Here is a 23729-nt window from a genome sequence, read left to right on the forward strand (position 1 = left end):
CAATGTATCTCCCGTAATGCTTCCTTTCTGTGGGCTTTGCATGGAAGCCCACCCAGACCATTCACTCTGACTCTTTCAGTTTGGCCTGCTTTCTTCTGAGCTTTAGCTGAGGTGGTTCTGTCCAACTTTGTTATGCTTTCCTCTGTCCCTGTCACCTTCTCATATCAAAATTATAACAGTAAAGGCCCAGCTCTGAGAGCGCCTGCTCCATGTATTCTCCTCATCTTCCCAGTCAAAAGTGAACGGTCCTCTATCTTTGCTCTCATAGCACAAGATCACGTATCTGTAACTGGCAACTACCACTTTTTACCGTTGTAGTTTCATTCATGTGCTTGGTGGAAGCAGAGTCTCTGTTTTCTCCACAGTCGTCTTCTTAAAAGTTTATCTTGGAACTGTGCTGAAGCAAACGTAATTAAGTATTACTACTAATACTACTAATATACTAGGAATTTCCCCCTTAATCAAACAACTAAAGCATCTGAATAATTTGGTAGAGATTTCACTTTTTATCTAGCTGTGTTTTATATAAATCATAAACTTCTCATCAACCATGCCACTTGACATGGGAGTTTTTTTCCCCTCATGTGCTTTGTCAAAGAAACTTTGCACAATATTTTTTTGTAGTTTTAAAAGTCAGAGATGCAATTTTAATCTGTCATACTGTATAGAAAAATGTGACTACTCAACTACTCAACTAGATGTTTTGTTTTCCCAGTCACCCCCAAAACTGGTTTGATTGGAAGAAATATTTAATAATACATGAAACATGGTAGAGCATAGTTTTGTGTATTTCAAAAAGTTCATCACAGACCATGGATATGGTTTATAATTGTATGATTTCAAAATTAATGATTTAAGAATATTCTACCTCTGCTTAATTCTTCCAATTTCTTAAATCGTTTTTAGAAATCAGACCTGTTACACATAAATACATTATGTGCCTATGTATTACTTATGAGGAAAGTTTATTTTACAGAGCAATTGAGGTTTATTTAATAAAGCATATTTTTTGTTTCTATTTTGAATTTCTACTTTTACTATCAAGTACCAACTAGAAGAAAGACTATCCTACAAACACATGCTGGAAGGCAGCCATTCCTGTAGAACAGATTCCTGTACTGGAGGAATGACCTAGAGTGTCGACTCCTTGTTATGACTGAGTTTTTGAGAAAGCATTACAGGTAAACAAATTTCATCTTCTGTGAGGCAATTCGATATGTTTTAAATTATTCTTTGACCTCTTAATTTTCTTTGAATGCTGCATGGTTAGACATCATTTTGTTTTATCACTCCACGGTGGCTAACCCCATAAACCTGGTGGTAGCTCTTTGCACATCTGTCTTCAGTTAACGTCAGCTCTGTAGGTTTTTCCCCTCCACTGAAAAATGCAGCGCTATCACCGTTCCTACCACATGATGGCAGCACTGTGCTCAGAGTCCGTGGAACAGAGCTGTAGACTGGACTTGATAATTACAGAACCACGGAGATTAAAAGCTTTTGAGTCTAGAGATAACCCACTCCAGAACCATCATTTCCCCTATAGAAAAACTAAGCCCTAGAAATATTAAATGACTTGTCCAGGTCACATACTAATAAATGTGAGAAAGGAAAGAATCAAAACTAAACAGTGCTAATCCACTTTTCTTTCTTTTACATCCAGTTGTCTCTAATTAAGATTGTGAAGTCTCTGCCTGCCTTAGAATTTGGTGCTTGGAATGTATACAGCCTTGCTGCCTACTATGTTCTATCAGTGGTTTTATATCTGTGGTCCAGCTCAAATCTATTTCCAAATGTTTCGGGAATAAACTATAATGTAGGTAGGCAGCAAAAAATAAATTATTTGGTTAATACAGTATTATCTTAATAGATACAATCTATAGGGTTTTATGATCAACTGTTTGGAATTAAATCAATCAATAATTCTTTTGTTTATTCCAGTAGTTTAATAGTAGAACTAAAATAACCACTTGGCTGTTTTAGAGATCATTTTTATAGCATGCATATTTTTTTCTTTAGCTGTCTTTTATTTAGTTGGTATTTAGTGACCTTTTCTACTTTCTCCCTGTTACCTTTCACTCTATTTTCTATTATTGTGATTATCTTTGTTGTTTTTACTGAAGAGATTTTACAGTTTTATTTCATCTGTTGATTTGTTTTGAATGTGGACCTGAATATATCAGGTTTTAAGTTTCATTAAGACAGGCATTATTTGGGAGGCACTCCCTTGAATTATGTCTAATCACGTTTTTTGATATGCTTCCTATTAGAGTTCAGGGATATTAATTTAAGAAGAGGTGGTGCATCTTACAAGGGCTTTAAAAAGTTTAATTTTCTTCCTGAATTTACTTCAGTTACATTCATTTCCAATTTAGAAAAATATAAAAGAAGCCAGACACTAGAAAAATGACACAAGTAGTTTCAATACAAATATTTGTGGTAGTGTTCACCTACTGCTAAATTATAAGTTTTCACAAATAAATGTACAGATAACAGACAACTGACAGTTGTAAACCCTTGGTTGGGACAGAGAAGGAAGGATGTCACTGAAATATTTTTTTAAATGACAAAATATTGGTGAATATATATATATATATATATATATATATATATATATATATGTTGTAACAAGTTATAACGAGTTATAACAAACCATGAGAAATGGAATGTGGGAGTATCTTTTTTCCCTATAAACATCAAAACATGTCCCTTAAGAGACCCCCGTGTTCACATAGTAGCTTTTCAGAGGAAGATGGAGCTATAATGCCTCTATTTCCTCTGTCCCAGGAAAGGTGGTAAAGCTCTTAATCATGTCACACTATTCCCTCTCTGCTCCCATTGGCCTTATGACTTAATTTTTCAAGATATTTTTAGGATCAGTTCAATCTGTTTTTTATCTAATGCTATCAGAATTTGTAGGTATTCCCTGTACTCACCAATCATCCATTCTCTATAGCTTTGTAGATAATAAGATAAACGATCACTTCAGGGAACAAAAGTTAATAGCGCATAACTTCAATATAACAAGTATTTAAATGGAAATGAGAGTAAAGTTAGTTTAACTAATAACATGATAGGATTTTTTGTTATGTAAATGTATTATGGGATGGCTCAGTATATGATAATCCTTGCATTTATGCTATAATGTTGCCTTTTAAGTACATCTTCCTTTTTTAAGGTGTTTTTGGTTTAGAACTGGTTTTGGAAGAAGTCACTTAAATATGGTTTAACTGGGGACCAAAATTTCATGGTAAATAACGGAAAAAAGTTTAAGACATTATTATAAATGAAATTAAGAAAGTAAATACATTTAGGTTATAATTCCAGCTATGCCCAAGTAAAAAGAATGATTAAAGAATTTATCAAATACCAAGTTTTGGTTTTGTGCTAAAAAAATGCTAACATAATTGTTTTAACACAGCGAAGATCTTTATCTTTAAAAAGATCAGTAGTAGGGCATTCATACTGATATTTTGAAAGAAAAAACATTCAAGATCTATATCAATTTTTCAAGGGCAACTCTTAATTTTTCAATGTTCATTTCATTCTCCTTTGAAATAGAGGTATTTTGTTTTTCAATTTGCTTGCAAAATATGTGGGATTGAGTGGAAAGCTTTTCATAATCCTGAAACTGGTAACTTAGATCACAAATACTTTGATAACAATGATGTTGCCCTTAAATGGAATCCAAATAGTTTGATTTTTATAAAAATACATTTCCAGTATAAATAAATACAACATAATAGTAGCAGACTGGTTTATACGACCAATGCTAAAACACTGAGTGCCATTTTTCATGTCATTCCAATGTTGTCAATGGCCACAAAAAGAGTTTGGACAATTATTTCATAAATGGGACCAAACAACTTAATTTCATTTATCTCTCTACCTTCTCCAAATAGATCAATTCCAAATACTTTCTATTCTCCTGTGGTTGATTATATTTCAGTGGACTATAAAGACCATTAATGAGAAACAAAACCAGAACAAATAAATATATAATTAATTATATTTCCAGATTTAAACATATTTGGCTGTATATAATTTAACTGAATGACCACTTGCAGCTTTCTTTTTTTCAATCTTAGTTGAAGGAAGAAAAACTCACTTTTCTCATTGTTTAGAATTCTTCCCAGATAACTTTAATTGGTTATTAAAGAAATATCACTAGGATGGGATAGTCACAGGAATAGTGATTTTTGTCTATTTTGTTCATTGCAGTATCACTAACACTTTGAAGAGGTTCTAGAACACAATATTCATTCCAAAAAATAAATAAAACAAATGTACATATGAATATGAATAAATGAGCAACTAATACAGGTAATTCAGGTATTTTCTATAAATGATAAATATACTTTGAGAATTCCCATTTTAACTTTAATTATTAGTAATACACTCAATTAAGGATCAAGAATTAGGTAAGAGGAAAGAAACTTAATTTTTCCTCAAATTTGAATCAAGGTGATGATCTTCAGGTTTTCAATTGTTACTTATGTCAGTATAATTAATTTGCAACATATAGCACCAGTAATTAGATAACACAATAGAAGATAAAAAGAACAAATAATTTATAAATAACGTTTTTCCAATAAAATTTAATTTCAATATGGGGACACCACAAAAATTTACTCTACCTTTATAATGCTCCCTTGCACTCCACTTTAGGTAGGCAACAATTTGATTAAAAGCTAGAGGCAACTTACCTTCAAATTTTGAAAGTTAAAAGTATAAATATGGACATATAATCATAATTTAATCTAAATCATCACCAATAATATATTTTAAATAAGATAATAAAGAAGAATCACTTATCAATCTTAATAATTATAAATTTACCATTAAATGAGAAAGAAGTGGTTCTGAAATCTGATATGAGATATAAGGCATAGGAAATTTAGAGACAAATATGATCATTATATCTTGGAAGAAACCTCTACTTATCCAGTATTTTTGGCTATTGGAAAAATTATGATTGCTCATAGGTATGGATCGGTGTATCTTAAAAAACATTTTTATCGCAATACTCCTTTGTATTCTTAAAAATTATTGCAGTCCCCAAAGAACTTTGTTTCATGTGAGTTATACCTATCAATATTTATCATACTCAAAATTAAGGAAAAGTTAAGATATGTAATCAACAAGCACATATTCCAGTAGCCATCAAAACAATGATGTCATGACACCTCATGTAAATGCAGGAAAACTCCACTGAACACTTGAGAAAGAATGAGAGTGAAAAAGGTGAATAGTATCTTAGTATTCTTAAGATTTTTTTGGACCTTCTAGAGCCCTGAAAGAGTCTTGGACCTCTAGGGGTCGATGGACACATTTTGAGAATTACTGGTCTAGAGCTACAGTAATAGAAATGAAGTATTAACTGTGAAAATGAGAAGAAACCAATTAGCCTGGCTTTTTGGCAGTCATCTTAAACCACTGTATACATGACAATCATTCATTAAAGAGAGGTGTCTTTGTAATTTTTATACTAAAGAAATATTAAGTTGGTAGCCTTTCTTGAGGATATTTGTTATTATTTATATTATTAACTGTTTTAATCTCTCTAAACTTCTTCAGAACTTGTTCTATCCAGAACGTCACAACTCTAGAACTATAAGGTCTGAACTAAAAGTTATATGTATCATAAAAATTTGCTTGTCTCTTTTTGCTTATAAAAAATACTTTATGGCAGGCAGAACCAGAATATATAATGACATTTGGCAGGCATAAAATAATGCAAATTCTTCCAAAAAGGGTTTACTCTATATAAAGTTTTCTTAATTTCCTTGTACATTAATGGTTGGATGGAGTCAAAATAGTAACTCCATAGTTATTTACTTCATGAAATGTCATTAGGAACAAGAATGCTTTACAATGAACTAAACGTATTCAATAGATCTATATAGAAAGAAATTTGAATCACGTTCCATAAAAATGTCCATTTTTTATTATCTCTCTACATAGATTCCAAATTCATTTTACAAGGCATCAGATAAAAATATATTGTGACCTACAGAACTTAAGACAATGTGGTTTTGGGTTTGAAATATGTAAAAGAATAAAGGCAGATTTTGCTTCTGTGCACTTTTTAGCAGAAATTTTATTCCACCATCTTTCTTGTATGTTAAAAAAATAGGGACCTATGCCCCTTTTATCAAGCATTTTCTTCTTAAAAATGTATCTGTTCTTGTTTGATTTTTTAATTATCAGTATTTTTATTAGTTTCTTTTCAAACTATCAATTAAATTAATTTTTATCTTTCAATATCTTAAAACATGTTAAGGCATAAAACTATGATTATACCTATGGTATTCCTATTCCTAACTAAAAAATGCCATTCCAACCAAAATTCTGTATTTCCAATGTTTTCATTTGAAATCTGTAAGTGTTTTTCTTTGGCTCCTCAATGATTAATTGTATATTCACATATTCAACATAGTAATAAAATAAAAAGAAAAAGGGATATCATCACAGTTTAGCCCAGTACACATGAAGACTCCTTTACCCTATCTCATTCCCCTAAGTCCCCATTCCCCCACAAGCTTATCTTGCAGAATGGAGAATGGGTGAAATACCATGATTTTACATGATGTATTGCATGCAGATGAAGAGCAGAAGAAAATCAAGTAATTCACAGGTAGTCAGATATCTGGATTTAGGCAATAGTGTCAAGTAGCCAGATGGTGCCTTTGGCATTCCTCTGCCTCTCTCAGGAGCATTTCCCCTTGTCCCCTGATCCCACCTACCCAGGTGGTGACATGCCCAAATCCATGCTCATGTAGTGCCCTCTGCCCGGGGTCCTGCACTGGGACCCCAGCAGCCTTCTCCAGCTCCGTGCTTCTCATTGCTTTCCTCCAGCAGCATCTACTTGCCTGACTCATTCCCTCAGGGTCCTACTCTGAAGAATTTGATAAATCCATTTTCTGAAAATAATTTTCTCAAGCCCAAGTAATTTACATTTTAAAAATTAACTTTGTTAAAGTCGTGTCATAAAAAGTATGTAAGAGACTTTGGCAAATTAAAATTAGGCCTTTTTCTTCTTCTCAAATCCTGTGTTAACAGTCACACCCAGTCACACAGGCCTACGGCTAGAACAGCTGACTCAGGTGCAGCAGTCCTGGAACCACGTCTGATACTGAGAGCGGCCAGGTGGTCTTGTTATTCACATCAAATGAAATGAGATTTAAAACTCCAGTGTGAAGCAGACAAACTTTATGTCGATGGGTTGCTGGAAACCGTAGCTACTACCAGAAAAGAACAAAAGTGCCATTGATGGTTGGTCCCTGGAGTCACCTTTGTGAATGAAAGTCCATAAAATGGTCAGAACTATACACTTACTGTCTGTGACTCTGCATATATAGAAGAAACATTTCAGGCAATACATTTTAGATGACTACAGAAAGTTTTGGAAATGCATAATTAATAATTCTAAGAAAATATGGGGACCCTTAAAAAAAACAAGACTTTAGAAAAGCGTTTTGACGTCACAGACAGCAAAGAAAGAAAACTCTGGTCCCCAGAGAAATCGGCACAGAACTTTGAAAGCTGAAATTATTCGCACAGATTTTGTTGGATGTTTGTTGCATTCACCTAATTTCAGTTTCAATTCTTTTAAAACTACCCAAGGTTTTCTTTTTTTAAGGTTGTCTTTTCTTCCTTCCTCTCTTTCTTTTTTTTTCTTGCAGGAACACATTGAAATGAGGAATGTAAGTGTTTTCATTAGCTTCTTCCAATGCATTATAGAGGACCTCCAAATGAACTGATTCTGATTTCTCCTTTGCTTCCCTTTTGGACCCTCTCCTTTTCAGAAAGAGACTGGTAAATTCTTTCTGACCAAAAGTGACACCTACTTTGGGTCAGAAAAGAATGGGACCCTGGTTAGCTACCGCCTTCTGTAAGCAGCCATTCCCTCTGCTTCCAGTACCCACCCTGCATCCCAGCCCAGCCTCCCGCTACCACCTGGCCAAGAGCGCAGTTCACACAGACTGACAGCTTAGTAAGAGGTCACCACGACAACATACGGATAGGGAATTCTTTGACAGGTGCCGCAAAAGAGCCTGACTGCAAGTGGCGTTCCCAGCAGCGATCTGTGGAAGGAGCTTCAAGCTTTTGCCTACATTCGGCCACACCAAGGAACTATTATAATACCCTCACACAACTTACTCAATGATTTATCTTCTCACCTAATCTCCCTGCTACTAATTCCCTACTACTATAAATGTACAAAAAATGTAATTCACCTGAATCTGTATATACTCAGCCCAGTTTATTAATTTCCACCAAAGCCACAATTTCCCTTTTTCAGTGAGCTTTGCTTTCTAAAAGTACTTAAAATTCCGTGGTGACCTCTTAAAAGTAATAGTTGAATTACATTTTTCGAACATTTATAGTAGTAGGGAAAATAACTCTCTATTCTAATACCCTCACAACTTACTCAATGATTTATCTTCTCACCTAATCTCCCAACCTGTCCCAATGGCTTTTATCTTCCTGCCTAGGGTGGAAGACTATTTCTACTCATCGTGTACTACTGTTTCTAAACTTAAAACTTGCCTAAACTCTTAGTATCAAACAAAAATAGCTCAGGAATTAAAATTGCACTTAAAATGTAATATCTTTGATGCCAGCTAAATTAAGTTTCAAGGTTTTAAGAATGCTTCCATTTGTCTTTAGTTTTGTATGGTTCAAAGAAACAAATGATTTTTTAAACTCTTTTCCCTAGCTAATGTCACCTTCTGAAATGGCATGGCCTGTATTCAACCAAACCAATTGGCTGAGAAAAAAACATTTCCAGTGATTTCTAAATATAAACAGAGAGTTGTTTAGGCATCAGGATGATGTGGCACAATCTGTCTAATCTTTCTCTTCAGGTTTCCTAGCATGCAAACAAAACCCCAGAGGGAGAAAAAGGGTTCCTTCTGGCTCACTCCGTAATTCTCACTTGACCCATATTTTATGTTATTTCAAGCAAAAATCTGCTGAGAAGCTCACAACAAATATTTGAAAAGCTCTTTAGGGGCAACTTCATCACCCTTGATAGAAATGACTGCAGATATACACACAGGCCCCTCAAAAAACTCTGCTTTACTGATGCATTGAGCTTGTGAAGTGAGAGGATTTTATTTCTTTGGTTTGTGGGAGCTAAATTATCAGCCTTCAGAAAAGAGGATCACGTAGGTAGAGCAAGTCTAAATTGTGTTCTGCCATAATTTCTAGCCATCTCTAATCATTTGTAAGAACCAAAGTGATACATCATAATAAGTAAATGACAATTGTTTTCACTGAAATCAGGAGAGTTTGACTTCGAAGGAGACAATGTGTTTAAAAAGCAAAGGCTTGCCAATGTATTAAAAAGTAACAAGACAAGGGTTATATTGCCAATTCTGAAAGTCTCTAGCTGTGTATTCCTCTATTAGATATGCAAGCCCTTTGACTTGCTGATTGCTCACTCAGAAAACAGAGATAAGAATATTTGCAATGAATATCACATCTACTAGGTGTGATAAAATGAAAAAATGGGTGATGAACACTTTCACAGTGTGAAGAACTATTCAAATGCAGGGTATTCATTTTAGATGAGATTACATGAACTCCACTGTGAGGTTTGAAATGCAAGACTTTTATCCAACCACGTAAAGTGCAGTTCATGAACAGTAACTTACTGGCTTTATATGTTTACATCTCTTACCGATTTTTTCTTTCTAAGCTTTAAACTAATTATATGTCATTTAATATAAGTTTAGTCCTATAGAATGTTTGCTATTAGTTGTTTGGCAACTGAATAGTTGAATTACATTTTTTGTACATTTATAGTAGTAGGGAAATAATATATTTTAGAAAATGGGATTTTATTTTCAACTATTAGAACAAAATTAAACAAGAAACACTATGTTATTTTGGTTTCCTTTTGATTGTAATTTTCAATGAAGAATGACTTTAAGGTTCAATCACAGCATTTGAAATGTATGAGAATATCCATCAGAGCATTATTGAAAGAAAGGGGATTAAACACATTTTGCTACAGATTTTAAGAACCCTAGCTAGAAAAAAAATCAGACAAAATATTACACAGTAATACTTAAATCACGATAATTAAATACAGAGTGTGAAATAAGGAAAACCTTTGACTACTTTGACATTTATAATTATGGCATATTTGAAGTAAGAAAATGAATAACGTTAAGAAACCAACTGAACTTACTTGAAAGAAAAGGTGAGAGGTGGAATTTTAAGTACTTTTAGAAAGTAAAGCTAACTGAAAAAGGGAAATTGTGGCTTTGGTGGAAATTTATAAACTGGGCTGAGTATATACAGATTCAGAATTATCTTAATGTTTAAGCTAATTGTTTCCTTAATTACCTGGCTAACTCAAGACACATCCCAGTGGTTTGTGCTCTGCACAGCCACATACATGATACATTTCCACTGCTCCTAAATGCTGACTTGCTGGGATAAGATTGTATTAAATTTTTAAATTTTCTGAGAGAAAGAGAAATACAACAGGAAAGTATGAGGCTTGATTTAAATTTTGTGGAAAGTAAAGAAGCATAAAATCAAGTATTTTAGGGTTCGAAGGGACTTAAGGGGGCAAACGCCACTCTCTTGTTTTTTAAAAAACTTTTACTTTATACATGTTTTTGCACTACATTTGACCATAATTTTATCATCACTCTGGTCTGATTCCTGTCACTGGCGATGTCACTCTTGGGGAAAACTCCACAGATGCTGGAGTCAAATTAGGGACAAATATGAACTTGCTTTCCTTTCTGAACACAGCTATGGAATCAAGTTTAGATGTATCTCCTGAGCCAGGGTTCATAGGATTTGTCTTCCTCTCTCCAGGAACCTGAGAAGATGGGGAAGTAGATCAGATGTGGGAGAAAGAAACAGCGGAAGCAGTGCCTAGAGTAGCCAACCCCATTATTTATTTACATGTTTATGTAAGCTCTGATTCTTGTTATTTGGTAATAATTTTTCACCTAGCTTATAATGTCTCTGACATGGAACTTTGTTCTATTTCCACATGTTCTATCATAACAGCCCTTACTAGCAACGGAGCCAGTAACTACAAATACTCTATTGCAAGAAATCAAATGAGAAAACAAAAACTGACACACTCATTTTAAGCTGCATCATATAACAATGGCTCAGAACCCAGGAGTTTATGAATGAAATAAAGATACTTTATTTATTACACAGGCACTTGGATATTCACATGCCCAACACATCTGATACACTTAACAACTACGGAAACATGAGTGGAAAATGTCTGTTTGTAGGATCAAGAGAGAACTTTCACCATGTAAAGGTGAATGAGCGCATTAACAATTTTTCCTTTACTTTCCTCTAAGACTTTTCAAAATCCACTGAATTTTTAAAAAGTTACACTTAAAATAATATGCAACAAAACTGATCTACATTCCAATGGTATGCTACCTCGAATTGTGAGCAATTTAAACTTTTATCACAATGCAACATATTTATAGTCATGCTTGAACAGATTAGGTTAGTAGCATGCATTCCATTCTGCAATATGAATACTGTTAATCTATTTCCCAACAGAAGTCAAAAGATGCCCAGCGCATAGAAAAATACAAATCACTGTAGTCAGTATCTTATGGGACTGATCTTGGGACTTAACACGGTGATGATGAAGTCCTGAAATGCCATGCCCACAAAAGCACATTAAAAAGTGGATAAACATATCTTATCAGACAATCTCTAAAAATTAAAAGCAGAGGGCTTTAAATCTGGGGGATGTTCTTGCTGTGTGCTTTGCATAGTGCCTTTCTGCTCACCTCCTTCTGGCTTGACTGGTCCATCAGACATCACCTTGCTGAGGGCTAGCTGGCTGTGGTCTTGGCTGCCATTGGCTGGTGGAGGCAGATTATCACACTGAGTTCTTTGAATGGGGAGGACGCCCGCTATGCTGTGTCTGTGCTGCTTCCTGGCATGATTAGACTGACCGCTTTCATGTGCCGTGGCGGCCATGTGGGTGAAATGGAACCCCAGGGTATGTGTCCTCGGATGGAGCCAGCTCACATGTTATCATGCAAACAGCAGTGATCTTTTGCTCTAAGTAAGTTGTGTTCTCAAATGCCAAAATGACACCACATGCACAGCACTAAAGGGGATGAAAACTGGCTGTTTCTTTGGAAGTGATGACTTTGGGAGATGGGGAGAACATTAATCGATCTCCTTTGTCTGGCTAATGCCTCCTAGAAGTGACAGGACACCTACATTTGTAAAATCTCTATAGTTAGTAAGTTTCCATATAATTATATCAATCGAGTAAATTTTCATAAATTAAATGAAAGTATAGCAGTTAAGATGGGTGAGTGGCTATGGTTTAATTGAGATCTTGACTTTCAAAGGATCTCTAATGGTTAGAAAAAAAAATAACCTATAAATTCTCTGTTATCATATACAAAATGTGATCCAACAGAATGGACCAGATTGTGCTCCTTGAGAGTTTACATGGCCTCAGTGCATATGCTTATACATATATTAATATTTTGTACTTTTTTCAGAAAATAAGAAACATTATTTTCTTCACAGGTTTTTTTTTAGAAGACTAGGAAGTTTCCCACATGGAAAGCTGCAACACTTCATGCATAATCTATTAATGCTTTTAAGCTTGAAATGACTTTCCCCCTAGGTTCTAGAACTTGGTTGCATTTACTTTTTTCCCTAAAATTGAGTGTTTTCAGATTCTAGAATCTCATTGCTCATCTGCTCTACATGCTTGTTTGTGTGCTTTTTTGGTGTAATGCCTGAGAAGTTGGCAGCTGCTTGTGCTTATATTCCTGAATTCTAAAGGATTATTTAATTGCACGCAGAAAGGACACACAACATTGCTTAACCTGCAAACATCACAGACACAGCCACCAAATACTATGAGCCAGATTGGATGGAGGGTGGAGACAAAGGAGAAACAGCCAGTTTTGTTGCAGTCTGTGTAAACATAAAAAGAAAAATCTAAACAGGAAAGAGCATATTTATGTACTGACATTGTTCTTACACAGACAAAGGGACAGAGAGCAGAGTGAGCAGGGTATGCCGGAGACAGAAAGCAAAGGGGAGGACAGCAGGAGAGAAGGGCAACAGATGAACATTAAGCTGCCATGCTGAGGAATTTATTTGCGTCTTTTACTTGGTTGAAGGCGGAGTTGTTGCACAGCGGCTTCAGCAGCGGCTATAGCAGCCCCTGCGTCTTCCAGGTGGGCCTGAGTGACACTGGTTTTGCTTTGACTGCGAGATGGTCCATGGGAGCGCAGGTGGCCTTCAGATGAGGATTTCGAGCTACCCGGACTGCTGTGGGATTTCTCAATGGTGGGGACCTGCATGTCTGGTTACAGAAGGGTAGAAACATGAGTTAAAGTTCCTCCTGTCAAGCGTGGTCTCACATAATTTGAAACTGTCTAAGATTTATGTTAATTCAGTTTCCTTTTTGGCTCGTTTAGGCAACCGCTTGCATCACAGTAATGTGATTAAACAGTTGGGAAACAATTTTGGGGAGAAAAGGATGACAATCTTGAAAAGGAAGAGAAGTCTGAGGAGAGGACTACATTCTAACCTCCTGTAAATGAATATATTCACTTCCAGTTTCACCGAGTAACTCTGCTAATTCTAGTAGGGAGCAGTATGGGATAATAGGCCCATACTGCTACAATGGAGTTTTAAGTAAAAATGTAGTAAATTCCTGAACAAAGGGGTGTGAGTCACTAGGACATATTAAAAATGGAGACTGTGGAATCATCATTTGAAAAGATCTTAGAGAATATATATACAGATCACACATTTACTGTGGTTGTCAGAGAGAGAGAAAGCCTTTATACTAAATAATCTTCAGGGTCAGTCAGGGCAGCGTTGGTCTGGCCAAGTGGGATCCATAAATGAGCTACAAAAATCATTCATAATTAATCTACAGCACTTGTTATAGTCCGTGGTTTATCATATCAACTCAGTGGCTTACTGGACATGGCCTCAGTCTTCCATCTCCTGGAACCTTGCACTTATGACCCATTTCTTTCTAATGTTCAAAGAACTACTTTCAATTTGATGTACTTCTGGAGAAGAGGAGGGAAGGAAGCAATACTCAGTTCCAATAACAAATTATACTTAACACTCAAAAGTAGTTACATATATCTAGATAAGATACTATATAGTTATCTCATACAGGCAGTAACTTAGTGTGTGATGAAGATTAATGCTGTGTTATAGGATAATTGGTAATGAACCTTCCAAAGGAAAAGTACATTCAAATGGGAATGCTGTGTATATTGTGAAACCCAATGTATGGCCTTGCTATTTAAAAATAATAATGGCAGTTTTGAAAAAAATCATACAATTAGCTTGAGTCCTGCAGTTAGGAAAGTTTAAGTGCATTTCAGCACACCAATACTTTTGATGACATGGGGATAATTTTTTGAAATGGTAAGTACAAAAAAGCTGGATGCAAGATTATGTATGTTCATACATTATGTATAAAATACATGAATATACCTATAAAAATGGGGATTTAGACAATTAGAAGAAATATGCATACACAGTAATGATGATTAGTCAATGAACTATTGTGATTTGTGTATTTTCTGTATGAAATACCCCAATGCATTTTATAAAATCATACCATGGATTTTGAGAGCTGGAAAAGACCAAATAGCCCAAGCTCCTTCTTTTCTCAGGTTGAAAAGCAGAGTCAGAGAGGGAGGATCACAACGTCCATTTCTCCTCATCCCATATCCATTACTCTTTGTATGATACTACATTAAATAACTTCCAATAGAACCCGGCCTTTCCAAATACGTTACACATACAGGTGCTCCTACTCAAGAAGATACGGAGTGAGCAAGTAGGCAAAAGCTTTTTGCACTTGAAATATCTCCTACCCTTGGATGGGTCCGGGAAGATCCCGTGGCTTCTGCTTTTGATGACGGATGGCTTTGGAGACCGCTGGCTGCTCTGACTGGGGTGGGGCTTGCCGTGGTCTAGGCTCTCGGTCTGCTCCTTGAGGGGATACCACCGAGGAGTGTTATCGAGGTGGGAGGTGCTAGATAAATCAATCAGTACCTGAAAAAAAAGTACATTAAATCAATGACATTAGTGGATGGAGGTGTAATTTATTCCTTACTTTCTGTGATATGAAAATTATTCAAGGATGTCATATGACCTTTGAGGATAAAGAGGATATCTTCTTCATTTTTCTTCCCCAGGGTATTGGCAATGGCGTCTTCTGCATACAAGATGCTTAATAAGCATTCGGTTAAATTGAACTGCATGAATCTTTGACTATAAATTACATTACTCGGAGATGACATAAAAAGGTAGAGTCACAAATCAATCTCCTTATGAAATAAAGCTTTCTTTTGTTAAATGGACACATTCTATTCTTGAACTTGGGGAGCATTTTTGAAGATTGTTTGGTTTTAGTCACAAGAGGGACACATGGAAAAAAAAAAGAGGTCATTTGTAATGACGGAATTGTTCCACTTTAAAATATACTTTAGTTCATACTTGAAATAGGGATTTGACTCACAATTTGTGATCAGAAAGCACTGTGTCATGATTTAATTGGCAGCTTTTTTCATTCTTAGTGGTTTATAAATAATGGCACATTTTACAGTTGCTGTCCTCTTAGCTTTGATAAGATACAAAAAAAAAAAAACCCAGCACCATGGATATGTACTCTAAGTTCATGGTGAACAGTAAATTATAAGGAATTCAATAAACCAGTTTTTTTAAACAACTGTGCCATCGCAGAGCCTCAAGCGAGGTCACAGTGGCCTAATTTTGATGGGAAAGAGACGTAGAGTGCAGGACCCAACCACGGCCTCATGTCACCTGGACCACAGAACTCTTTTCTATTATCTCTGTTGAAAGGATGTCATTATCTTCTCAGGATCATATATTTTCAGGGATGATTTATTTTTTAATATTAATTTATAACTTCTGCTCTAAGCAAAGATCAATAAATGTAATTCATATATTTGGAATATGAAAAACGAAAAAAATCACAGGACCTGTCAGATTTCATGATTAGGTTAGAGTCCTTGTGTATTTACAAAAGATTGTTTTTTTATTGATTTCTCCTACTTCTAGTTTTGCTTCATAAAATTTTTTGAGGGATTTTTCATGTACTATTTAAAAGAAATAATAATGTAAAATGTCCCATCAAGTCATTCATACACGTAGTGAGGAACAGCAATTACATGTATAAACCGAGAATCCATTTTTAAAAATCCAGCTCAATTTACAATAAATTTATCTCTAATCTTTAGCATAATAATTTGGATTCACAAAATGATTATGTATTTATCTACCAAAACTTCATTGTGAAAATTAATTATAAAGTACATTGAGTGGCAAAGTGAAAACCATTTCTCAGGTTGTTATTCACCTGTTCAAAGAATCAATCAAGAAATAAATTCTATCCACCAATGAACATTATTCAGAAATGGTTATCTTATAAAGTTAAGAAATATGCATAGCATCAAGCTTTAATTGGTGGTTTACATTGAAAACAATAGGGAAAGAATAATCAGAGGCTCACCTCACCAAGAAAGTCATTGGAAGAAAATCTATCATAATCCCAGACTGTCACCTCCAGTGTTTTCTTCTTGAGCTACAGTTCAAATCAAAATGTCATTAACCTCATTTCTCATCATAATTTTGCCTTACACTCATATTACAGACCTCCTTGGAATCTTTCCATTTATATGAAAATACTTTCAATTTTATCTAAAACAATGTGAGTTTATATTAAACATGATGCAAAATATCAGTGATTTTGTAGTCCAACCTCATGAGTGGTTGATCATAAGAGGTCTCAGTATTTTGTAATCAAAATAGTAACTTCACTCATTTCCTGTTATTCTACTCCCTTTTAAAAAATAGAAAGCATAATATACAAATACTCTTTACTACACAGAATTCATAGGTTACATAACTCTTTAGGTTATTTAGATAAAGGTTTTGGATTAGAGTTTTGTGGTTTCAGGAAACTGCCAAATAACGTAGTAGCACTGTCTTAATTCTGCAGGTGAATTTAACTTATTCAAGACCCTAGATTACCATTTATATCCAGCGTCTACTTCATAGTCAAATAAATGTTCCAGAGGACAAATGACAAACCTCACTTATAATCCTGTACACTAGTCATCTTTATACTTTCACTTGTACAGGTTAGCTCCACAATGCCACATTCTTAAGAGGCCTTAATTTTGAGAAGAGATGAGTTCCTAAAATGTTGCTTACTGTGATAATACATATCTAAGGATTGAAACTTTCCTTTGTATTGTTTAAGAAACTCAAAATATAGCCAGATATATTTTTTGCACTATAAACATATCAATTCATGTTGTACAACTTAAAGTTATGCAATGTTATATGTCAACTGTATCTCAGTAGACCTGGAAAAAAATGGAGTGGCCATATTTTTTTAAAAAATAGAGCCAGTTGGAATTTCCCTCAAAATATAGTAAATTTGGCCCACTCTATTGAAATACTTAAATTTTGAAATAATTGATGGAAAGTGTTCCACTCATTTCATTTATTTATTTGTTTATTTTTTGGCTGCTCTGTTAAATGCACACACATACTTTCGCAGTACCTTTGAACTGTATCCATTTCCTTTCACTGGCTACATTTCTTACATGTATTTTACTTAATTCTTTCTGTTTGTACAGAAAAATTATTATGATTGAAGTCTTTCAATACTTTTGTCATCACCATTCTTACATTAGTCTAAATCTGTCAGATAGAAAGTAATCATGCATACCTGTTCCATGGAGATACTTTTATAAATTACTGTTTGATTCCACTCAGGATTAAGACTTTTCTGAACATATTTAGTTCTTCTTTTGTATTCAGCACTGAATCAGAAGAAAAGAAAGAGTTACCTTGATTATGCACCTTAACTGATGACTTCACCGTCAACCTGAAGGGCGTGCAGACATTTTAAGAGGATACTTTGTTTTGAATGACTGTGCAATCATCTCATCATCCTCATGTCTTAAACCTTATTTTAACTTGAATGCACAATGACAATTAAAAAATATGTTGAATGCTTTAATTTAATTTGCCCTACAGTAGTTTTTTAGACAAAAGCTTTTAGGTGCTCTAACTATACTATAATTTAGAAATCTTCCTCCTTCCTGAATGCAGGAGATAATTACATGAACTATATGGTAATGTCAACATCTCCTTGCCCCATAAATAATAATTTGGCATTTAACTTTTCTATAGTTTTACAGCTAATCATGTCAGCAAAGCCAAATGTTCTTTAAATTCATTTTTTCCAAAAAAAATTGCAAAATTGTTTTGACTGAGGAAAGAATGAAAAATGGCTGTTGCTACAGCTGAGAGTCCATGAGCATTTATTACCTCTTCTTTAAGGTATATTCTTCTTTATATATACCTGCTCCAGATACCTTCTTTAAGTATACTCTTCTGTAAGGTATATAAGGACATTTAATCTAGTTATAAAGCTGTTTTTATTAATTCTTGGTATATAAATTCTTGGTTTATGCCAATAGTTTACATTATAAATCATGAACTGAAAAAAAAATTTCCTCATTTATTAGCTTGGGGCATTTGAATTTATCCTTGACTTTTCCATCTCTCTGAGCAACAGTTAGAAACTTGTATCCTACATGTTTAAAAACAACTTATTTCCAAAACCTATTCTCATTAAGTCTGGCAACATCTATCACTGGCATCAAGCAGCTGGTGGGGTTAGACTTACTGCTATTGGTTATTAGCCAATGATGCCCACATGGACAAGCCCACCCCTAACCCCCACTGCCTTTTTCTGAATTTTATGCTTAGGTTTATGTCTCAAGTACTAGATAACATCAGAGTCCTGAAACCCATCCTACTCATCTGGGGTCATTTCATGTGCCTGGACTTCACAAGTTGTCTTTCTCTAAAGGGACTGGATCCTGACTCTTGGTCTGTAGTACCCCAACTATGGGGAGACTAATTCTTGCTCTGTTCATTCCTGATCACAAGCATTGCCACATCCTGAATGTCTACTATTGTTCCCCAGACACTAATTTACCTATCCATTCTAGATGAAGCTAGTGAGAGTCAAGCTCCAGCTCACCACCAACTTTTAGAAATGGATCTACAGTCAAGTGTCCTTCTTCTCTCTCTGACTTTATTTTCTTTCTTATCAGTTATATGCCAGGGCAGTAACTCCCAGCATTGCATACTGGGATCACCTAGGAATCAGAGTTCCAAGGGTGGGTGGCGGGGCAACCAGCATTACACCCACATACCCCACCCTGCACCCCAACGAGATCCTGACTTCATAGGTATGGGTGAGGCTTGAGCATCAGAATTTAAAATATCTTCCTGGTAAATCTAATGTGTAGCCAAGATTGAGAGCTACTGAATTTACATCTCCCAAGACCTCACATTTCAGACACCATAAACTGTATACAATATTAAGAAATAAAACAGCACTCTTTTTTACTTTGAAATAACTCATTCAAATGTACAAAAATAAGAGCAGGATCAACAACTCTATCATTCAAGATAAATGCAAACAGTTTGGGGGAAATGTACATGTAATGATTTAAAGAAATAGGAACTCTCATGGAAAGAAAGTATAAGTTTGTACGCACACTTCTTAGGTAAATTGTCAACATTTAGTGAAGTTTATGTACCTAAACACTCAGAAAGTTCTTTGACTGATTCCTTTTCTACCTTAGAGAAATTCTCCCACCTGTGCACAAGGAATGTGTTCAAAAACATTCACAGCGACATTGTTTCAGGTAGTGTGTTGATAAGATAATTAATAAATACATGATACATTTATTCACTGAAAGTAAGCAACAGTTAAAAATAGATGAAATATACCTCTATATATCAAGATAGATAAATCTTGAAAAAAATGTTAAGCAAAAAATTTGCAGGATAACTGTAGTATGTTATCATGATTTAAGTTAAAATCATGTGAAATAATATTTCATTATTTATATATGAAATACATAAATATACATTATTTATGTATACATGTATATGTACAGCTAACATATTTATATCATAAGACAGCTTGGGGATTTTAGATATTAAATTCTATTTAGCGGTTGTCTCAGGTGGACAAGGGGATGATTTCAGAAGGCTTCAGCGGTATCTGTAAAAAGTTGATTAAAAAAAAATCTCAAGCCTATATCACAAAATGTTAATATTTGATAGAACTGGGTGGTAAAAACAGATATTTGTCAGAATATTTCCAATAAGTTTTAGTAAGTTAGAAACTTTTTACAATAAAAATTCAAAATTGTTTTGGTGAACTATGTCTCTTTATAGTTTCTGTTTTTGAATTTTTTTTTTAAGACATAGGAAGAAAGAATAGGAAGTGAGCACTTTCAAGTTAATGGCAAGCTGTGGTTGCTACTTTAAAATTTATGGCTATTCCTCTAGGCATTTACACTTGGAAGTAAAACACATGGTAGTATGAGTTTTAAAGTTTCTTTTTGTTTGGACCATTATCAAGGTGATGTGAGCATGGGCAAAACATTAAGGATGAGATTCATAACATAGTGAATAGTAGTAAAATTGTTATTTTTTTTTCAATTCTGAAAATTTACAGGCATATATTTTTTAACATGACGGGAATTAATGTCAAATGCAAACTCATGTACTTTTACTAAAATTCTAGGTATGCCTGTATATATGAAAATAGTCTGCATTATTTAAATATTTTCAAAATAAATTATTAGTGACCATCTTTTCTTAATCTATAAATATGAATAATTGTTATAATTTTTCACATGCATATTTTGGTCATTTTTTCCACTTATAGCAAAAATTATTGAATGCCAACTCTACTAGGAACTGCGCTTCCCTATCAAGATGTACTTACTTAATTGTCCTGACATAATAATTATATTGACATCCCATTATATATTTGATTCATGTATGAAAGATACTTTATAAAGTAAGCACACTAAAATAAAAACAGTTAACATTTATTAAATGCTTACTTTTCCCAGACAGAGTTCTAGGTGCTTTTAATGTGCTAAATCACTTAATCCTCACAGCAATTCTATGAGACAGGAATCATTTCTTATTCTATTTTGTAGATAAAACAACTGAAGCTCAGGGGAATTAAGATTTGTGGGCAAGGTTGCAATAGTTATTAACTGGTAGGACGATGATTCAAACATAGGAAAACTGGTTGCTTTTCAACATACACTATATGAGCTCAATTTATTAGGCTCATCATAAGAAGTGAATAATCCATCAAATTTTTAAATTATAGACTTCATTAACAAAAGTGTTCAATTTGTCTTCTTTACCCTATAATTTAAACTTCTTCACCTCAATTTAAATATATATTTCCTATATATATAAAATATAAATTACAGATAATATTTAGGTCAATTTTTGATTTTCTCAGGGAAATTCTGAATGGGATATCCTAAGAGACTTTGTGGAACTAGGGATTATTACTATAAATATCAATTTTTACCCAGATACACGTGGAAATAACAGAATTAGGGAAAGAATTTAGACGTTCACTTTAACAGAGTGTATTAATCTTATTAATGAGTTTGATTCTCCAATTCTCTCCAGATCAAGGTATCCATTGCCTTTAGGATTAATGGAGGTAAACAATGTCCATGAAAACCTTTGCAGTCTTCTCACATGCAGATTTCCAGACACACAGGTATGGCCACACAAAGCCATTTCTTTGATATACTTGCTTATAACTACCATGTATTGACCATCTTGAACATGATCCTAATGGACTATGTGTTGATACTTTATACAATTAAAAACTCTCCACAATTCTCACAGGCATATAAAATCAGTGGATTTACAAGTTGAAGATGGCCAGGTAAGCAGGGGGGTTCTTGAATGTGAGCATAACTTCAGATAAAGGAAAAAGTGGAGCTCATTTTCCCTTTCTTTCCTTGTCTGGTAAACACACTACATGTAAAGATCATAATAATGATATTATGTTAGAACCATCAGGCCATATCTAATAAAGTTTTTAATAAGGGAGCATAAAAAGTTAATCAAGATGGAACATGATGCTAACAAAACAAAGATCTAAACTTTCATCTCCCTGAAGTTTTGCTGCATTTCTTTTCTTGCATTTCTTATTATTGGCCAGTCATTTTCTCATAGGTAGGTATGCTTTTAAGGCAAGCAGAAAGAGATACTTGAGATGCAATTATTCTACCCTAAACCAGCAGAAAAACAGTTCTCTGAGTTTTGTTTATAGTTTCAAAAGAAAAATTGAGAAAGAAGAATGGAACATTGTGCCTTCTTTGTATTTAACTTTCCTAGAATTAACTAAAATGTTGAAGGTTAAAATCTCCTTTATTTTATTTGGGTTTCCTTCATTATAAATATATATTACTTTATTGGAAAAAATTACATATATATGTATACTCCTCTGAGGATGTTTCCTTTAATTTAGAAATACAGAGCATTTCCCATTTTTTAGCTCTGTTTTTCCATGCAATAGTGTGTTTATGGCCTGTCGCTTTATCATCCTCTGCCCGAAGTCAGAGACTATGGCTGTGTAGTCATCTCTAACCCCAGGACCTAGTACAGCATATGGAGCAATCTACGCCAAATAAATGTTTATTAGATGGATCCTTAAAACATGCTTGTACTTCTTTTTTTTCCTTTAAAATCTATTGAAATAAAATAAGTTTTGGCTTTGGGATTGTAAATACACACAACACCTGGACCAGCCTTACACAGGTCCCAGAGGAAATAGTCTGACATGCTAGTAAGGGTATTTAGAGAACATCCAGACAGGAATTGGGCTTCCAGGTATCACGATAGCTAAAATCAGCTATTAGTTTCTCTAAAACCATTTCATAGTGACATGACATTCATATATATTAAAAAATGCTCACCATGATAAGCATAGTTACCATCTGTCATCATATAACTTAGTATTGATTATATTCACTATGTTGTATTTTTCATCCCCATAACTTATTTTATAATTGGAAGTTTGTACCTCTTCATTCCTTTTATCTATTTTAACCTTCCCCTCATACTATTCAAAGCAATCTTATAGATTTTTGTTTCACAAAAAGCCTGAGGGAGCTATTATTTTTCCTATTTAGCAGAAGAGGTAATAGTTTTAGAGAAATGTCATAACTTCTAAGGGGTAGGGCTAAAATTCCAACCCAGGTTCTTAAGGACTTCACTCACTGTCTTCCTCAGCCTACCTTATAATGTCAGTACCTTGTCATTTTAATTCCTTCTCACATTGACAGTTCTAAACAAATTATGGAAGTGACTTCTTTCAATCACTATTTACATTTACAAAACCGGTTGTCTCCTAAGTTAAATATAGACAATCACTGTCATTCTGACAATTTCCCCCCAGTCTCTCTGGACAAGATAAGAATGTTCTGAATAAAGTCATTGATAATATCTGTTCTAAAATGACTCTCTCTCTTTGAAACAGAACTAATTTCACATATCAATCTGAGAGATTTGGATGGTATCCTGAGATGAGAGAGCCAGTCATAACAAACAACCTTTTGAAAACAGCAAGTTCAGGTGTTTGTCATAATTATATAGCTGCAAGGAAACCAAAGTTTCTGGGTACTGGAAAGGCTGTTGCAACCAACCCTTTTCTTTGAAATACTTAAATATTTACGCCTTTAAAAATCAGAAACAGCCTCTTTTGGGAAACAGCTTGTCAGGATTAGCAAGGATGTCAATTTTAATGCTATAAACAAAAACAA

General features: G+C 34.3%; 1 protein-coding gene across 3 annotated transcripts in view; it reads right to left on the reverse strand.

Moving 5' to 3' along the window:
* Positions 1 to 23729, reverse strand: part of PCLO (piccolo presynaptic cytomatrix protein) — a 410245-nt gene that overhangs the window by 47701 nt on the left and 338815 nt on the right. For 2 of the 3 annotated variants that reach the window (XM_057504460.1, XM_057504459.1), the window contains 5 exons: positions 17777 to 17870; positions 16550 to 16621; positions 14889 to 15069; positions 13151 to 13345; positions 11796 to 11870 (listed from right to left, as the gene is read on the reverse strand). In XM_057504460.1, coding sequence (XP_057360443.1) covers positions 11796 to 11870; positions 13151 to 13345; positions 14889 to 15069; positions 16550 to 16621; positions 17777 to 17870 — 617 coding nt within the window. The remainder of the gene's footprint in view (positions 1 to 11795; positions 11871 to 13150; positions 13346 to 14888; positions 15070 to 16549; positions 16622 to 17776; positions 17871 to 23729) is intronic. The other variant, XM_036931695.2, reaches the window with a different exon arrangement.

This window comes from Manis pentadactyla, chromosome 7 (genome assembly GCF_030020395.1).
Source record: "Manis pentadactyla isolate mManPen7 chromosome 7, mManPen7.hap1, whole genome shotgun sequence".
NCBI lineage: Eukaryota > Metazoa > Chordata > Mammalia > Pholidota > Manidae > Manis > Manis pentadactyla.